Source organism: Cheilinus undulatus, linkage group 9 (genome assembly GCF_018320785.1).
Source record: "Cheilinus undulatus linkage group 9, ASM1832078v1, whole genome shotgun sequence".
Classification (NCBI taxonomy): Eukaryota; Metazoa; Chordata; class Actinopteri; order Labriformes; family Labridae; genus Cheilinus; species Cheilinus undulatus.
Genome location: NC_054873.1, coordinates 25833813 through 25848318, shown reverse-complemented (window position 1 = coordinate 25848318; position 14506 = coordinate 25833813). Strand labels below are relative to the sequence as shown.

General features: G+C 38.3%; 2 protein-coding genes across 2 annotated transcripts; one reads left to right on the top strand and one right to left on the bottom strand.

Annotated features, from left to right (window-relative positions):
- The first annotated feature begins 2433 nt into the window (after nucleotides 1–2433).
- LOC121515675 (zona pellucida sperm-binding protein 4-like) lies at nucleotides 2434–7025 on the top strand. The gene is made up of 8 exons (XM_041796571.1): nucleotides 2434–2929; nucleotides 3461–3645; nucleotides 3738–3835; nucleotides 3920–4080; nucleotides 4165–4357; nucleotides 4481–4628; nucleotides 5823–5898; nucleotides 5979–7025. The coding sequence occupies exons 1-8, from the start codon at nucleotides 2434–2436 to the stop codon at nucleotides 6068–6070; spliced, it is 1449 nt and encodes a 482-aa protein (XP_041652505.1). The 3' UTR covers nucleotides 6071–7025.
- A 1342-nt stretch (nucleotides 7026–8367) lies between these two features.
- On the bottom strand, nucleotides 8368–12813 carry tmem263 (transmembrane protein 263). Its single transcript, XM_041794755.1, has 3 exons — nucleotides 12666–12813; nucleotides 11188–11258; nucleotides 8368–9363 (listed from the first exon to the last, which is right to left on the bottom strand). Exons 2-3 carry the CDS (start codon nucleotides 11252–11254, stop codon nucleotides 9065–9067), a joined length of 366 nt encoding a protein of 121 aa, XP_041650689.1. The 5' UTR covers nucleotides 11255–11258; nucleotides 12666–12813; the 3' UTR covers nucleotides 8368–9064.
- Nucleotides 12814–14506: the final 1693 nt, after the last annotated feature.

Below are 14506 nucleotides of genomic sequence, written 5' to 3'. Positions count from 1 at the left end.
TGTGCAGGACTGTAGTAGTCTTAAAAGAAAATGTATCAGATTGGCAGAAGCAAATATATATAACTTCAATCTGGCTATGACCTGCTTTGGGCGCATTACATGTGATGGGAACGAATGACATTTGTTTCTCGCTAAATTCATTATCTTTTGGGAAACTCCAAGATTTGTTTTGACATTACATCATCCCAGCACACCTGTCTTTGGTTTTCAAGGGAAATGTCGGATCCTCAGATAAAACATGAGATCTGTTTTCAGAAAAATATAGGCTAGTGCTTTAACTCAACAAATTACATCAATGAAAAAGAGGGTTGTCAAGATTGATTGCATTAATTGTGGTTAATGAAGGTCCCCAATTAGTGCACTTCTTGTGTTTAATAACAGGCTTTTATCCCTTTCAACATGCTTTGGTTAAGGCATCTCAGCATCTCCCTGCAGCCACAATGATATAAAATAAATTCATCACTGAAACTTGATGTCTCATTTCACTTTAAAATGCAAGGAAGTCAATTACCCTTAGTTTAAGGCTGAAAAACAACAACAAAATGACACCAAGGGGGTTTGAAATGCAAAATACTCAAATTCTAAAATGTGATAAAAGGATGCCATCAAAAACAGAAATTGTAAGATTGACTGTGCTTTAGATTTTATATCCTTTGACAGCCCTGATGAAAATATTTGGGTTGGTCCATGAAACCCAAGAAATCTGATTGGCCACGTCAAAATTCTAAATTATCATTGGCTGTGTGTTTTATCAGAGGCGAGACATTACTCAAATCAGTTTTTTCAGGCTGTTTTGCTGGCTGCTCTCTTTGTGTTGGATATTTGCATTTTTTAGTGTTTGAAATTGTGAATTCTGACATCATTTAAAGTCATTAAAAAAGAAGCTTAGAGAACCTATGGTTCACGTTGTTTAAAATATCCACAGGAATAAAGCATCTGTACCTGACTTTATTGTTAGTTATCTAATTCAATATGTTCAGCAGGTAACACTTTATAATGACTTCACAATTTTAGCATTAATAAAAGCATTAGATTAGCATATGTAATACTTGCCTTATCATTTTTGTAGCATTCATATTAGTCATTTATAAGGTGAGTTATAAATATTTTTTGTTACATTGACGAAGTATTAGTAAAAGCTTAAGTCAAGCTGTATTAATGAAGCTATATATAATTTATAAACTGATCTACAAATGCTTTATTGATACATTAACAAAGTATTAGTAACCCTAACCCTTCCCCTCGACTAATGTTTCACTAATGCATTATAACATGGGATTTTACAGCTGTGTTTATAATGATGTTTACATCAGATAATAATGCATACTTAGTGTTAACTTCTATTGAATAGTGTTTAATTTTTTTTCAAGGAGTGAAATCAGACAGGGCAAGCAAATTTTATTCATTGTTACAAGTGAGCACATACTTCAGGCCACCCCTGCAAAATTCCCTGCCACAGTTTGGCCACCCCAGTAAAAAAGTCTTTCAATCTGACAGAGATTGAGCAGCTTTGCAAAGAAAAATGGAGTAAAATTGCAGTATCCAGAAGTGCAGAACTGATTGAGACCTATTAACATGGAATTAGTGCTGTGATTGCAGCCAGAAATGTATCTACTAAATACTGACTTGAAAGGGATAAATATTTATGCAGTCACTTATTCAACATTACATATTTTATTTAATTTACATTACTTTGAAGAATTCTGTGTTCAGTTTGACATTCAAGAGGTTTTTTTGTTTGCTTTTTATTTTTATTATTATTATTATTATTATTTTATTTTATTATTTTTTTTATTTTTTTGTCTAAAGGTGCAATTATATTGACCATTATTGATTCAAAATTTAATTAAAGGGTAAAACATCCAAGAGGGTGAATACATTTTATAGGCACTGTATATTAAAAAGGCTTGTCTTATGTATGCACTTTGGCTGACTTGAACCATGGAGTCGAAGCTCACTCTGGAAACTTTTAGGAAACTTTGACATGGTGGTGTCTGAAAAAGGGTATAATAGTGTATGTGTTGTTAAGAAGCTTGTCATAAAGTATACAACACCAACATTAAAGTAGAACTTTGGGCTTCGGTGCAAATCTTCTACAAATCTTCTCTCACAGATTCACAGCTAGGCAAAAAACAAAGCAAACAAATAAAGCCACTTTGACCTTAAAAAGGTGAATGTGACCCAAATGCTTGTTTTGTCAATATATACTTAAGAGTCAAAATGTCATCCAAGCCAGTGATTTGGCAGGACATGTGCTCCACCCCCTTGTTTCAGCACTAAAACTGATTGAGTGGCTGGTAAAAACACGGGATTCTGTGATTGGTAGTTGTGTGGCCTCAGAGGGCTTTTTTAAACATTAAACCTTGTCACGTATAAATTTGTCAGCAGAAGTGGTAAAACAGGGGACTCTCTGGATCAACGTGCTGTCACACCATGTCGAAGCGCCGGATTGCCACGTCTTTCATGGCTCTAGCACTGCTTGGGTGTTTAGTTTGGACGGATGTTGAAGCGCAGGACTCAATGTGGCAGAGGCCTGCACCAGCAAAGAGCTCTCCTCAGATACCAGAAGCCCTTCCACGACCTCAAGCGCCAAAGCTTCCTAAAAATCCTCAGGCCCAACCTCCTCCACCGCCTAAGGCTCCACAACATCATCAAGAGCCACAGATCCAACCTCCTCCACCACCAAAGTCCCCCCAGGAACCGCAGGTCCCTCAACCACAGGAACCGCAACAACCGCAGCAACCAAAGCAGCCAGTGCCACAGGCTCCTTCCATGTACAGGCCAGGTGGGGCAAAGCAACCTCCCGCTCAGAGCTGTGATGTGGAGGGACGCTTGAGAATCCCATGTGGTGATCCTGACATCTCTGCTGCTGGATGTGAAGCCATTAACTGCTGCTTTGCTGGCCAACAGTGCTACTTTGGAAAGGCAGGTGTGTTTTTGAAAGCTGTTGTTACATTCATTAACTCTATGTATTAACTGTTTGATTGAAGAATGGACCATAGTAGCAATGGAGGCAGCAAAAGTTAAGGAGGAATGATTCTTAAATGATGATCTTTTATTCGTGTCCAACATTTTTATGTTTTTACCTTGTAGCGCCACATTACGTAATAATGTCGCATTATGTAATAATGTAATACATTTTCAATTTATTAAGTAATAACACCACATTTTTCAAGCCACTAAGCGGTTAGGGTTAGGGCAAGGTAGCAAGGTATAACCACGAGCTCACCTTAAGTCCTGGGGTTAAGGTTAAGTGTTTAGTCTAGAGCCCTGAAGGGGGGTTGGGTTTAGGCATAAGTCACTAAGCGGTTAGAGTTAGGGCAAGGTAGTTGGGTAGAGCATACCTTGGAGCCCACACTAAGTCCTATGGTAAGGATTATTACATAATGTGGCACTACATACCTTTTGTCAACTGTGTTAAATTTTTTAACCTTTTACTACCTGTTTTTTGTGTTGACAGTGACTGTCCAGTGTACCAAGGATGCCCAGTTCATCTTGGTGGTTGCCAGAGATGCCACTCTGCCAAACATTGATCTTGAGCCAATTTCACTGTTGGGTCAAGGTCAACACTGCACACATGTCGACTCTAATTCTGGCTTTGCCATCTACCAATTTCCTGTCACCTCCTGTGGATCTGTTGTTATGGTAAGATCTTCATTTTCTCGGATTTTCTCCTCTAATAATAGCAACTTTGGAGGTTGATATTCTACCTGCATTTTGTTTGTATCCTCTTGCAGGAGGAGCCTGGGGTCATAATCTATGAGAACAGGATGTCCTCCTCTTACGAAGTTGGAGTCGGGTCTTTAGGAGCCACAACCAGAGACAGCTACTTTGAGTAAATAATCAATTTATAATCACGTTTCTAGTGTCCAAATAAATGTTCTGACCAAGAAAACATGATGCCAGTTTTCTCTTTCAGGTTGCTCTTCCAGTGTAGGTACACTGGCACTTCTGTTGAAACTGTGGTTACACAAGTATTACCATTAGAAAATCCTCCTCTACCAGTTGCAGCTCTGGGACCCATCAGAGTACACCTGAGGCTGGCAAATGGACAGTGCAATACAAAGGGTTGTAATGAAGGTAAATGCACATCATCTTGGCAGTGTTATTTGTTCATCATTTTACCATGCTGGTGGTTGTACTAACTAGTATCTGCTCTCACAGTGGATGTGGCCTACAGCTCTTACTACACAGATGCAGACTACCCTGTGACCAAAGTTCTGAGGGACCCCGTGTATGTTGAGGTTCAACTCCTTGGAAAGACAGATCCCAACCTTGTACTAACACTTGGACGCTGCTGGGCAACCACGAACACCCATCCTCACAGTGTGCCCCAGTGGGATATTCTGATAGACGGGTCTGAAAACATTTTACATTGTCCTGTATATTTGAAAGTGTGTTAAGTTCTGATACACGCAAACTATTTTCAGATCTGTTTGTGGCTTTAAAAAAGTCGTAACTTCATATTTACTCCAACCAGGTGTCCATACAGGGATGATCGCTACTTGTCATCTCTGGTCCCGGTTGGTCCCTCATCTGGCCTGGACTTCCCGAGTCATTACAGGCGTTTCATTTTCAAAATGTTTACATTTGTGAACCCAGAGTCAATGGAACCCCTGAGGGAACAGGTAAGAGTATACATAAACCAAAAAATTGCAACAGTCATCAATTTTGCATTATTCATTAAATTCTTTAATGTCATAATTCTGTTTACAGCATATAAATTGGATTTGATGGAAAAGACAACAGCTTTAATAATTTCACTGCTTCCAAAATAATATGCAACTTAGAATTACTTATAATTTCACTAAATTATGTAATGGGCAGCAATGTTAGCTTGGAGGCAATTGACCACTAGCATAGGTAACTTTAAACTGCAGCTGACACAACGCATGCAAAATATTTCTAGCAATGTTTACAGCTAGCAGGGGAAATGTACCGATATCTCACAAAGATGAAAGCTAGGTCAATACTAGAGCTAGGGTGCTAGAGCTAACAGTGAGCTGATCTACTTCTTTTCTGTCTTTTCAGTTGATAACTGTTAAGCGGTAAAACTGTTTTTAAATAAAAGTCAGGTTTATTTTTTAAGTTTCCTCACAGCACATCATAGTTTTCTAACTTGACACGCCGGATGGATGTAGTAAACTGCTCATAGACAGCATTTGGGAAAGGGCAGAGCCTCTGGAAAAAAACAGAGGCTGATTGGATGAACGTTCTCTCTGTCACATCTTTATGGGCCAATCAGAGCAACAAAAAAAAACAAAAAAACATGTGACGTAGTCGCTACCAAGGAGTAAACTCCATACAGAACTGCATAATGCGAACCATGGCAACTGTAGACATGTCAGTACATGACTTTTGTTGTTTTTGAAAAGAAAAAAACTCAGTGCTGTTCTTTGTTCTTCTTTTAACAAAGAAATGTTCAAGTTCTGATATGACTGACGCTTTAGCAGCATACAAGCTAATGTCTTCCGCCATAATTGCAATGGCCTCTTGATGCTGCTTGCTTATGATAACGATTCCACCGCGCCCGAAAGCACTTCCCTTCGTCGCTGATTGGTCCTGTCACTCAGCACTAAAACTGATTGAGTGGCTGGTAAAAACACAGGATGCTGGATTGGTAGTTGTGTGGCCTCAGAGGGTTTTTTTAGACATCAAACCAAATGGTTCAGATGGAAGTTTTGCAAGATGGATTGGCCAGTGAGAAACACGCTTTGCAAGGTTATACTTTTCAGTACAGCGTTTGATTTTTAACTTTATGCTTCAAGTAAGAGGAAAAAGGCCGCAAATTGACTATGAAGCTGCTAACACTCTCTATTTAGGTGTACATCCACTGCAGCACAGCTGTTTGCACCGCAGCACAAGGCCACTCCTGTGAACCGTCATGCCACAGGAACAGTAAGAAATTCATTTATAATCTGCAGAATTTGTGAAAAGCATGTGCTTCATTCTGACCATGTTTGTATCACTTTCTGTAGAGAGAGATGTCCAGGCCAGGCAGCAGAAGACAGCCGAGCCAAAGGTTGTGGTTTCTAGTGGGCCTGTGATCATTGGTGCTTCTGAGGAGTAAATGATGCATTGCTGCAGTCAATCAATAGGATGATGACTGAAAGTAAATGAATAAAAGTAATAAACAACATTTTTTCTGTAATTTGTGGTGTAAGATGTTACAGACTTGTATCACGAATAGAAATAACCAAATGTGTGCAGGAGCTCTAATATTGATCCCTTGTGACATGGGGGGTGGGCTTAATGGGAGAGCAAAATATATATATATATATATATATATAATTTTTTTTTTTTTTTTTTAACTGTAGTACAACATAGTCTTTTCAAAATGCAAACCCATTTTCTTAAAACAGTTACCTTTTATTGGGTGATGTGGATGGGCACATTGAATTTAACCTTTTGAAAAGTAAAGTCAGACTTCATAGCTTAGCCATGATGGATAGCAGAGAGTAAAGAAGAAGGGACTGAAATTACTTTTAAGAGAAAATAATTCAATAATTGCAAAAAAAATTGAAATGGGTTTGAAGTGTTAAAGACTTATGGTAATTAGTTGTGAAAAGTGGTTAAAGAGAGACAAAAATGGTTGAAAGAGGCAAAATGGGATAGAAGCCTCAAATACGGGTTGAGAAGCGCAAAAATGGGCGGAGAAATTGTGCGAAGCTGTTACAAAGTGGCAAAAAGTTAAAAAGATTAAAATAGGCAATATGGGTGGTTGTGAAAAGTGGTTAAAGTAGCAAAGACTTATTAAAGTGGCACAAATGTGTTTAACTGGGAAGCCAGTGGTGAGAAAATGGGTAGCAACTGTGATAAAAGGGGGTTAAAAAGTGGTATAAATAAATAAATTCAACATCAGAGCCCAATAATAGCTTGACACAGCTTTTCAGCTCCAAAATGAAGTATCTGCTAGCCAGGAAGAATGCTAGCACTGATGCTACTGACCCAACTCAAATGCATTGATATCACCAATAAATCACAGTTGGGGAGGGCCCATTCAGGTTTTTTTAAGGGTCCAGCCAACTCTGTGGGCAGGCCTGGACTTAGGAAGGCAAATTTGAATCAACAATATCTTTTTAGTTTCAAATTGATGTTAAAATATTATTTTATGGCATCTTTTAAAATGTACTGTCAAGATCATTTAAACACACAAAGATCTAAATAACACTTATGGTTTTGTATGGTTCCTCAGTAGTATCTTAATATGTTTACTGCAATCAGTGAAGGGTAGCTTTTCCATTTAACCTATGATTTTATCACAGTCAGAGTTGCAGAAATGTGAAAGTCAGCGACAAATATCCTATTCAAGCTGTATCTGGAAAGATTTGTAAACGGCTTTGGCCTTATCCCCCTTATTTGTATAAAGATACTGTATTCAGGATTTTAAAATGACATTACAATGGTGACTGATTATAATGACATATATGGAACAGTAACAAACACCTTAAAATATTTTTATTCAAACAGTTTATGAAAATATTACTTTATTTCAATACTCTCTCATAGTTTAGCATGCTTCTAAATGTGCTGACACACTGAAAAGCTTTGAAACCTTTGTCCTGCATTGGCATTTTACAGTTATATAGTCAATGGCATATTGACAAAAAATCAATTAAACCTTGTCTTATTCAATTAAACCTTGTCTTGTGGTTGTTTCAACCCAAAATGTTTTTGACACTTCAAGTTAACACTGGGCCCCTGAGCATTATGGAGAAGTATTAAAAGTATGTTGGAGTTGAGTACTCAGATGTTACACTTTGATTTATTCTGTAATGAGTCCTTTATGTCCAGCGTCACTGTTTTTTTAAAGCATGTCACACTTTCAAGAGCTCACATTACCACTGTTAGATAATGAAATAAACAAGTATGTTACAGAAAATGTTATTTAATGACCTTAACCCTTTACCTACTGACCCAGCACCGGCAATGTGTTTTATATGTCCGGAGTATTATCACTGTAACTCTGTCAAAGTTTGTCTGATCAGAAAAATTCCAATGGTGTTGGAAAGCTGAGAATTGTGGGCATGCGCACATATATGGCTTGCTACAGTACTCACAACCATATGACGTGGGCATTCATGGCAAAACACCAGTTTTTTATTGTTCTTCTTTTAAACTGCTGACAATTTTATATAATGTGCAATAATCATTAACCAGATTGTGAAAAGTTAAGTTCAAGTACTCCTGGGAAAAAAGGGACCAAAGCTCTTAAACTTCCAGCAATAATAACAAAATATGTCCAAATAGCCATTTTAAACTCAGTAGGTAAAGGGTTAAACTCAGGAAGTATTGGCTATTGTCTCAACACACTACAACTGAAAATAAAGTGAATTAGTTGCAATCACAATACTGTGAATTTGAAGATGTGGTAGAAATGTTTATTTATGAGATTCTGTGTCCAAAGTATGATTGCAGTTTCACTCAGGTGAGAAAATAACCACCAGAGGATGATGTGAATTCAGAATGAGATATAAAAAAATAATCCACAATCCAGAGCCAGCAGGTAGTCTGGATATTTAACCTGAATCTACTATTCATATCATATTTTTGGGTCTGAAAGAAGCTAATTACAATAAAAATACTTTACCAAATGTGTGAAATACTTTAAATCCTTATGAAGTTCATCCTTTAACTCATCAGTGATTGTCTTACAGGTAAAACAAGGGAATCAACACTTCATTCCTGGTACTGATATAAACCAATGTAACAACCATTCGCACTGGAAACAGTGTATTAACTTATAATCCAAAAAGACACATGGATGTTTTATTTGAAAAATCTTCAGGCACAGGTGGTGATCATTTGGTGTGTTACCAACAAAGCCAAAGAGTCTTTGTAAGTTCTTGCTGTGTAGGTTCTTGCCACATAATCAACTGAACCCAGATTTACCAAAAGTCACATGAAAACAAACAGAAAAAAACACAAAACCCTCACCAAAATGTGTGTACACTGAACCTTCGAGTCCTCTGTTGCTCTTTTCCTGCTCATTAATGTTAAAACAGGCTAACACAGTGTGAGCCATACACCTCAGCTGTGTGCGTTCACACACCTCTTCTCCACATCAGTCAGATTTGTCCTTCTTTTTGCCTCCTCCTCCTATGGGAACTTTGCTGACCACTGCAGAGCCAACAGCAGTTACTCCTCCAGCTACAGCGCACACTCCCCCTTTGACTATCCCCACTCCTATCGCGGGAACAGCAGCTACAGAGCTCACAGCAGTCTTGGTGAAATCCAGGCTCTTTCCTCCTAACCAGGACATACCGCTAACTGTCGCTCCTACAGCTCCTGTGGTGACACCGTACAGGCCCCCTGCCAACCTGCCAAACATGCCCGGCTGTGTCTGTGGGTGGTCCTTGTTGTCTGATACAAACACAACAACAGAAGTTTGAGATTCAATGCATCACTGCCAAAGAGAGACATGAACTGCTATTTATGTTGTAAATTGCAAACCATGATACATGTTATGTTTTTTTTTTTTTTTTCAGTCAAATCTGTTGGGTTCATGGCTATTTGTAGATGAAAACTGCTTGATTCATATTTTCCTCATACCTACTGTATGGGTCTGTGTTTTTTATTTTGTTTGTTTTCAAAGTTTTCCCTGGACAGATATCCTAACACAACAGGACTTAATAAAGGCTAATTAATCAGAAACCTTAATTAATCAGCATCAACCTGTCCCTTTTCTTTTTAGTAAAGCTGCCAATAAATTTTCTAAAGCACATCTGATCGGTCAAATAGTAATATCGAGTTACCTTTAATGTCACATAAAGGAGCAAATCTTCAGCATAAAGAGAAAACTAGAACCAGATTTTTTTTTTGCATTTAACACATACTTACTTATTTCTGTTTATTCCCTATGGGACATAAGGCCTTACTGAGCTTTGCTCACTGCCGTTTCTGTAACATTTTGTTTTATTATGGATAGGCATTGTTAGCAACACCTATCCAACCCCCAACTTGGAGGACCAGTGAATCATTTATTAAACGACCTCTATTCTTCCACCTGCCCAGCTTGAGTGACCATGCGTGGGTGGGTGGGTAGGTAGGCAGGCAGGTAGATGGGTGGATGGGTGGGTGGCTAGGTAGGTAGGTAGGTAGGTAGGTAGGTGTGCTGAATGTGTATTTTCTACATGACAACAGTGTGATTCATTGGCTATGAAGAGTGTTGTGCACTTCTTTTAGAATTCTGAATCCGTTCTTTTTTGGTCATGTTCCAAATAAATAAACATCCAATCAAATCAATTTGTGACCGTCATGTATTCATTTCATATCAGCAATAGTCTAATTTTACATATCTTTTATGATGGCAAGGATACCGGAAAAGGGAATTGCATGAAAAAATAATCTTTTTTGGGGGATTATTTTAGAGACACACAAATTGTAACAATGTTTTCAGGAGAGATTAGGTCTTATTGAGTTGCCAACTGCTAAACTGAACCCTGTTAGAACGAAAACAACAACAAAATGAGAGAGAGGACGAACTGTATGAAATGCCTTATAATTTTAATGATTTTTCTTGAAATGAAAAAAAAAAGTTAATTGGTGATGAAATTAAATTCTGTAAAACAAACTCTGTCCTTGAACAACAAAGTTAATCCATCAGTTTCAGTACCATGTTACATGCTTTTCTTTTCACCCAGTTTGGCCCAACTGATAGTGCACCTCAATCACTGAAGATGAAAGCATGGCTGTAAAACAGTTTTTCAAAAAGACAGACAATGTAATATGGTGCTGCATATAATGCAACACATTTTTGTCAAAATATTTTTTTTGTTGTTTTCAAATAACTATCAGTTTGGTCAAATGCCTGAACATGTTTCTTAGAAGGCAATTTTAACAACTAACTAATACAACTCAATGGGGTCAATTAAAAGGAACATTTCTTAATAAAGCAAAACATATAGCTAGATTTTGTCAAACTCCTAGTCTGTAAAAATTAAAATGTCTCTGTTGAAGAAAGGAAAAAACACTAAATCAGAGTTTCAAGAAGAAATCAGATCTTCACATATTAACTCTACCACAACAATTGTGGAGGCTGAAGGCTGCAGACAATTATGTTTTTTTCATAAAGCTTTTTACAGATTTATTTTCTGAACATTGCTGCATCAGTGTGATTAGCTATCTTTGAACATACATTGGGGTAAAAACCAGACATTTCTTCTTGACAAAGGACTTATAACTCACCTGAAGCTTCTGGTTCATCTTTGAGGTATGCAGGCATGTCCTCTGGCACCTGCTCCGCCTGACTCATAGCTCTAGAATAATGAATGACCTAATTACTAAACTGTAGCACATAAAATCCAACATAGGAACCATTACATAGGAAACTTTTTAAAATGTTCATAACCTTTGTAAACACCAGGCTGTGCTCTCTGTTGCATATATTTGCATTTGCTCCTGTCTTTTCTGCTGAAAGAACAGCATTAGTTGACCGCTGGGTTATTATCCCATCAGTCTGCACACTGAAGTAAACCAAGCAAAGATTATACACAAAATCTACAAAGAAAGCCTTAACCTAATGTTACCAGTTAAACGTGGCAGTAGTGTGCACACAGGTTGACGAGAAAATATCACACAGCTTGCTTTGGGTGTGCTGCTGATCTTTAAAAAAACAAGGCAGACCTGTTCATAGTCTGTCACAGAGCTGTAAAACTAACAGATGACAAAAGGCTCTCTCTTAGCAAAATTAAAGAAAAGCAAAATTTAAAAAACTGGGGCTAAAAATGTTTATCTTCATTAAATACGTTAGCATAAAGTCATTGTTGATAAGGCTGTTGAAGTTTTAGGAAGCTATGACACAAAATACAAGTTTGAAGAAGTTTATTGAATATCTCTGGCACATATACTATCCAATAACCCACATATTTAAGCCCTGGTCAATTTTAAATGAGCTTGGATCACCGCTTCATCTTTAAAATGTGCCTATCTGTTATGTTTTACTTTTTTTTTATCTTTTAAAGTAAATGATGCCTTAACATCTGCTCATTCATGTCCTTTAAATATGGGCAAAGGAAGACTTTACTTCACAGAACAACGCTGATGACACCAACCTTTGGCTGAACAATTTTGTAAAACGGTGTATCTTTGTTGGCTTTTAATGTAAACACGTGAAAATCAGGATATTAAGTTGGGTTCAGGCCTGGTGTAACGACTTAAACTTTGGCTAGGTAGCTAGCTGTAGCATCCTAGCACTGGTTTCGTGGAAGTCTGGGGTTACGTTAACGTTTATCTACAAGCATTTGAAACGCCACAGCTGCAGATGCGTACTTTAACATCGTCGAATTCCGGATAATTTAACTTATCTAAAATGCTGGTTTTTAACTTCTGAAGCAGAAAACAAGTAAGAGTTAGATGTAGTTTGCTTTTAGACGCCATACGTTAAAGTTAGCCTACTTCAAACATCGAACAGACACGTCACGTCTGACACATAAAGCATCGGTTTGAGTGTTTGTCCTTGCGTCGATGCAAATTGATCCGTATTTTTAAGCATTTCTGGTCTTGCCCGATTATCATTATGGTTGAGGGAGTTTTCTTAAGAAGATGGTTACTGAGATAGTTTCCCCCCTTTATCATAACTATCGTTGATGGTTCTGCAGAACTTCTAACATCTGACTCATCAAAAAAGTGACCGCCTCAGCCAGCTAACGTAATTTAACACTTACCTTCTTTATGTTAACACACTGGTCCAATGTACTGTTGGGGACTTGAAAACTCAGGGACCCAGATACTTTCCAGGTTTCTCGGCCTGTAATAACGTAGCTGCTGGTGGTTAGGCTGACTTGTGTTGTATGTGTGACTAAATTTTGGAGGAGGATCTCAGTCTCCACCCATAAAAACACACAGAGGTACACATTGTCCACAGAGTGCAGCTCCAGCTGCTGGCTGCACTAGATAAACGGCATGAAGTCCTGGGCAAATAAATTGAGTAATTCCTGTCATTGTATAGTGTCTTATCGTTGTTGAGTGCACAAACTAAAGTAAGCGACTTTATGTTAATATCTAGAAAATATATCAAATAATTTCAGTGATGTTTTATGTAGGCTACGGTGGCCTATAAGCGAAAATTAAATGACAAAATGACAAAAGCCTGAAACACTTCCACGAAGCTTCAGATAAATTTACATTTAAGAAAATATTCCTACAACCAGCAAAAAACCTTTTTCAGAATTACCTCTGTCTCCCTCTGTCTCACTCACTATATATATATAGAAAGAGAGAGAGAGAGTCCGCATTAAAGCACTTCATGATGCTGGATGGTCTTTGAGGCAAATATGGCAGGTGGTCTAATACATTTGTTAAGCACTGTATATATATAAAATTGAGGACAAAATTATTGCTATTAAACAGAGTGGAGAGTTTTTAATAGCCCCCAGTTTTTAATAGCCTTTAGATCAGGAGAAGGATCTACAAAGTTATCACAGCATTTCCAAGGGTCAAGAACTGGAGTGAGAAGTATAATGAAGAAATTCAATGAGAGCCACACAGCCCAGAACAAGCCTGACAGAGGCAGGAAGAGAGAGATTTCAAAGACCCCGGAAAGAAAACTAGTGAGAGATTTGTCTAAAAACCCCAGAACAACTGGCAAAACACTAGAGAATGACTTAGCCAAGTCAGGAATTATAGTCTCAAACAAGACAATCACTATAGCCTCCTGACTACCAGGAAAAACATATTGTCCAGTCACATTTTTAAAAAATTCCCAGATCGTTGTAAGGTAATTAGAATACTGATTTTTTTTTTTTTTTTTTTTCTTAGTTTTTATTTTTAAGACATCATGTGTCCACTACAGTGGACATCAGAATGCCATACATTGCCTTGATGGCAATCAGTAAGTCCGAAAGAAAATAGGCCTACCAAAAAGTCAACATAAGAATGAGTTTAACATCCACATAACTGTCCATCATCACTTTTGTTTTGTTTTGCTGTGCTTATTTACTTCAAAAAGCAATTCCCTGAGCCTGTGATGAGGCCCTCTGAGCCTGTGATGTGACCCTCTGAGCCTGTGATGAAACCCTATGAGCCTGCAATGTGACCCTTTGAGCTTGTGATGAGGCTCTCTGAGCTTGTGATGAGGTTCTCTGAGCTTGTGATGTGACCCTTTGAGCTTTTGATGAGGCCCTTGGAGCCTGCGATGTGACCCTCTAAGCTTGTGATGAGGCTCTCTGAGCCTGTGATGTGACCCTCTGAGCCTGTGATGTGACCCTCTGAGCTTGTGATGAGGCCCTCTGAGCTTGTGATGAGGCCCTCTGAGCTTCTGATGAGGTCCTCTGAGCTTGTGATGAGGCCCTCTGAGCTTGTGATGTGACCCTCTGAGCCTGACCCCAGCAGGGTCGCCTGGGTGAGGGGGTCTGAAGTTGAAAGACCCGAAACCCCCTATGACCCCAGGTTCTTCACTGATGTGGTGTCCAAGTGCATCGAGAGATACACTATATTGCCAAAAGTATTCGGTCACCTGCCTTGACTCGCATATGAACTTAAGTGACATCCCATTCTTAATGCATAG

What these genes read in the sequence shown, in the direction of transcription:
- LOC121515675 (XM_041796571.1), top strand. Translation starts at nt 2,434, where the DNA reads ATGTCGAAGCGCCGGATTGCCACGTCTTTCATGGCTCTAGCACTGCTT. An exon ending in TGGGATATTCTGATAGACGG is followed by an intron (nt 4,358 to 4,480) that starts GTCTGAAAACAT and finishes TACTCCAACCAG; the next exon opens with GTGTCCATACAGGGATGATC. An exon ending in ACCGTCATGCCACAGGAACA is followed by an intron (nt 5,899 to 5,978) that starts GTAAGAAATTCA and finishes CACTTTCTGTAG; the next exon opens with AGAGAGATGTCCAGGCCAGG.
- tmem263 (XM_041794755.1), bottom strand. Translation starts at nt 11,254, where the DNA reads ATGAGTCAGGCGGAGCAGGTGCCAGAGGACATGCCTGCATACCTCAAA. An exon ending in AGATGAACCAGAAGCTTCAG is followed by an intron (nt 9,364 to 11,187) that starts GTGAGTTATAAG and finishes TGTTTGTATCAG; the next exon opens with ACAACAAGGACCACCCACAG.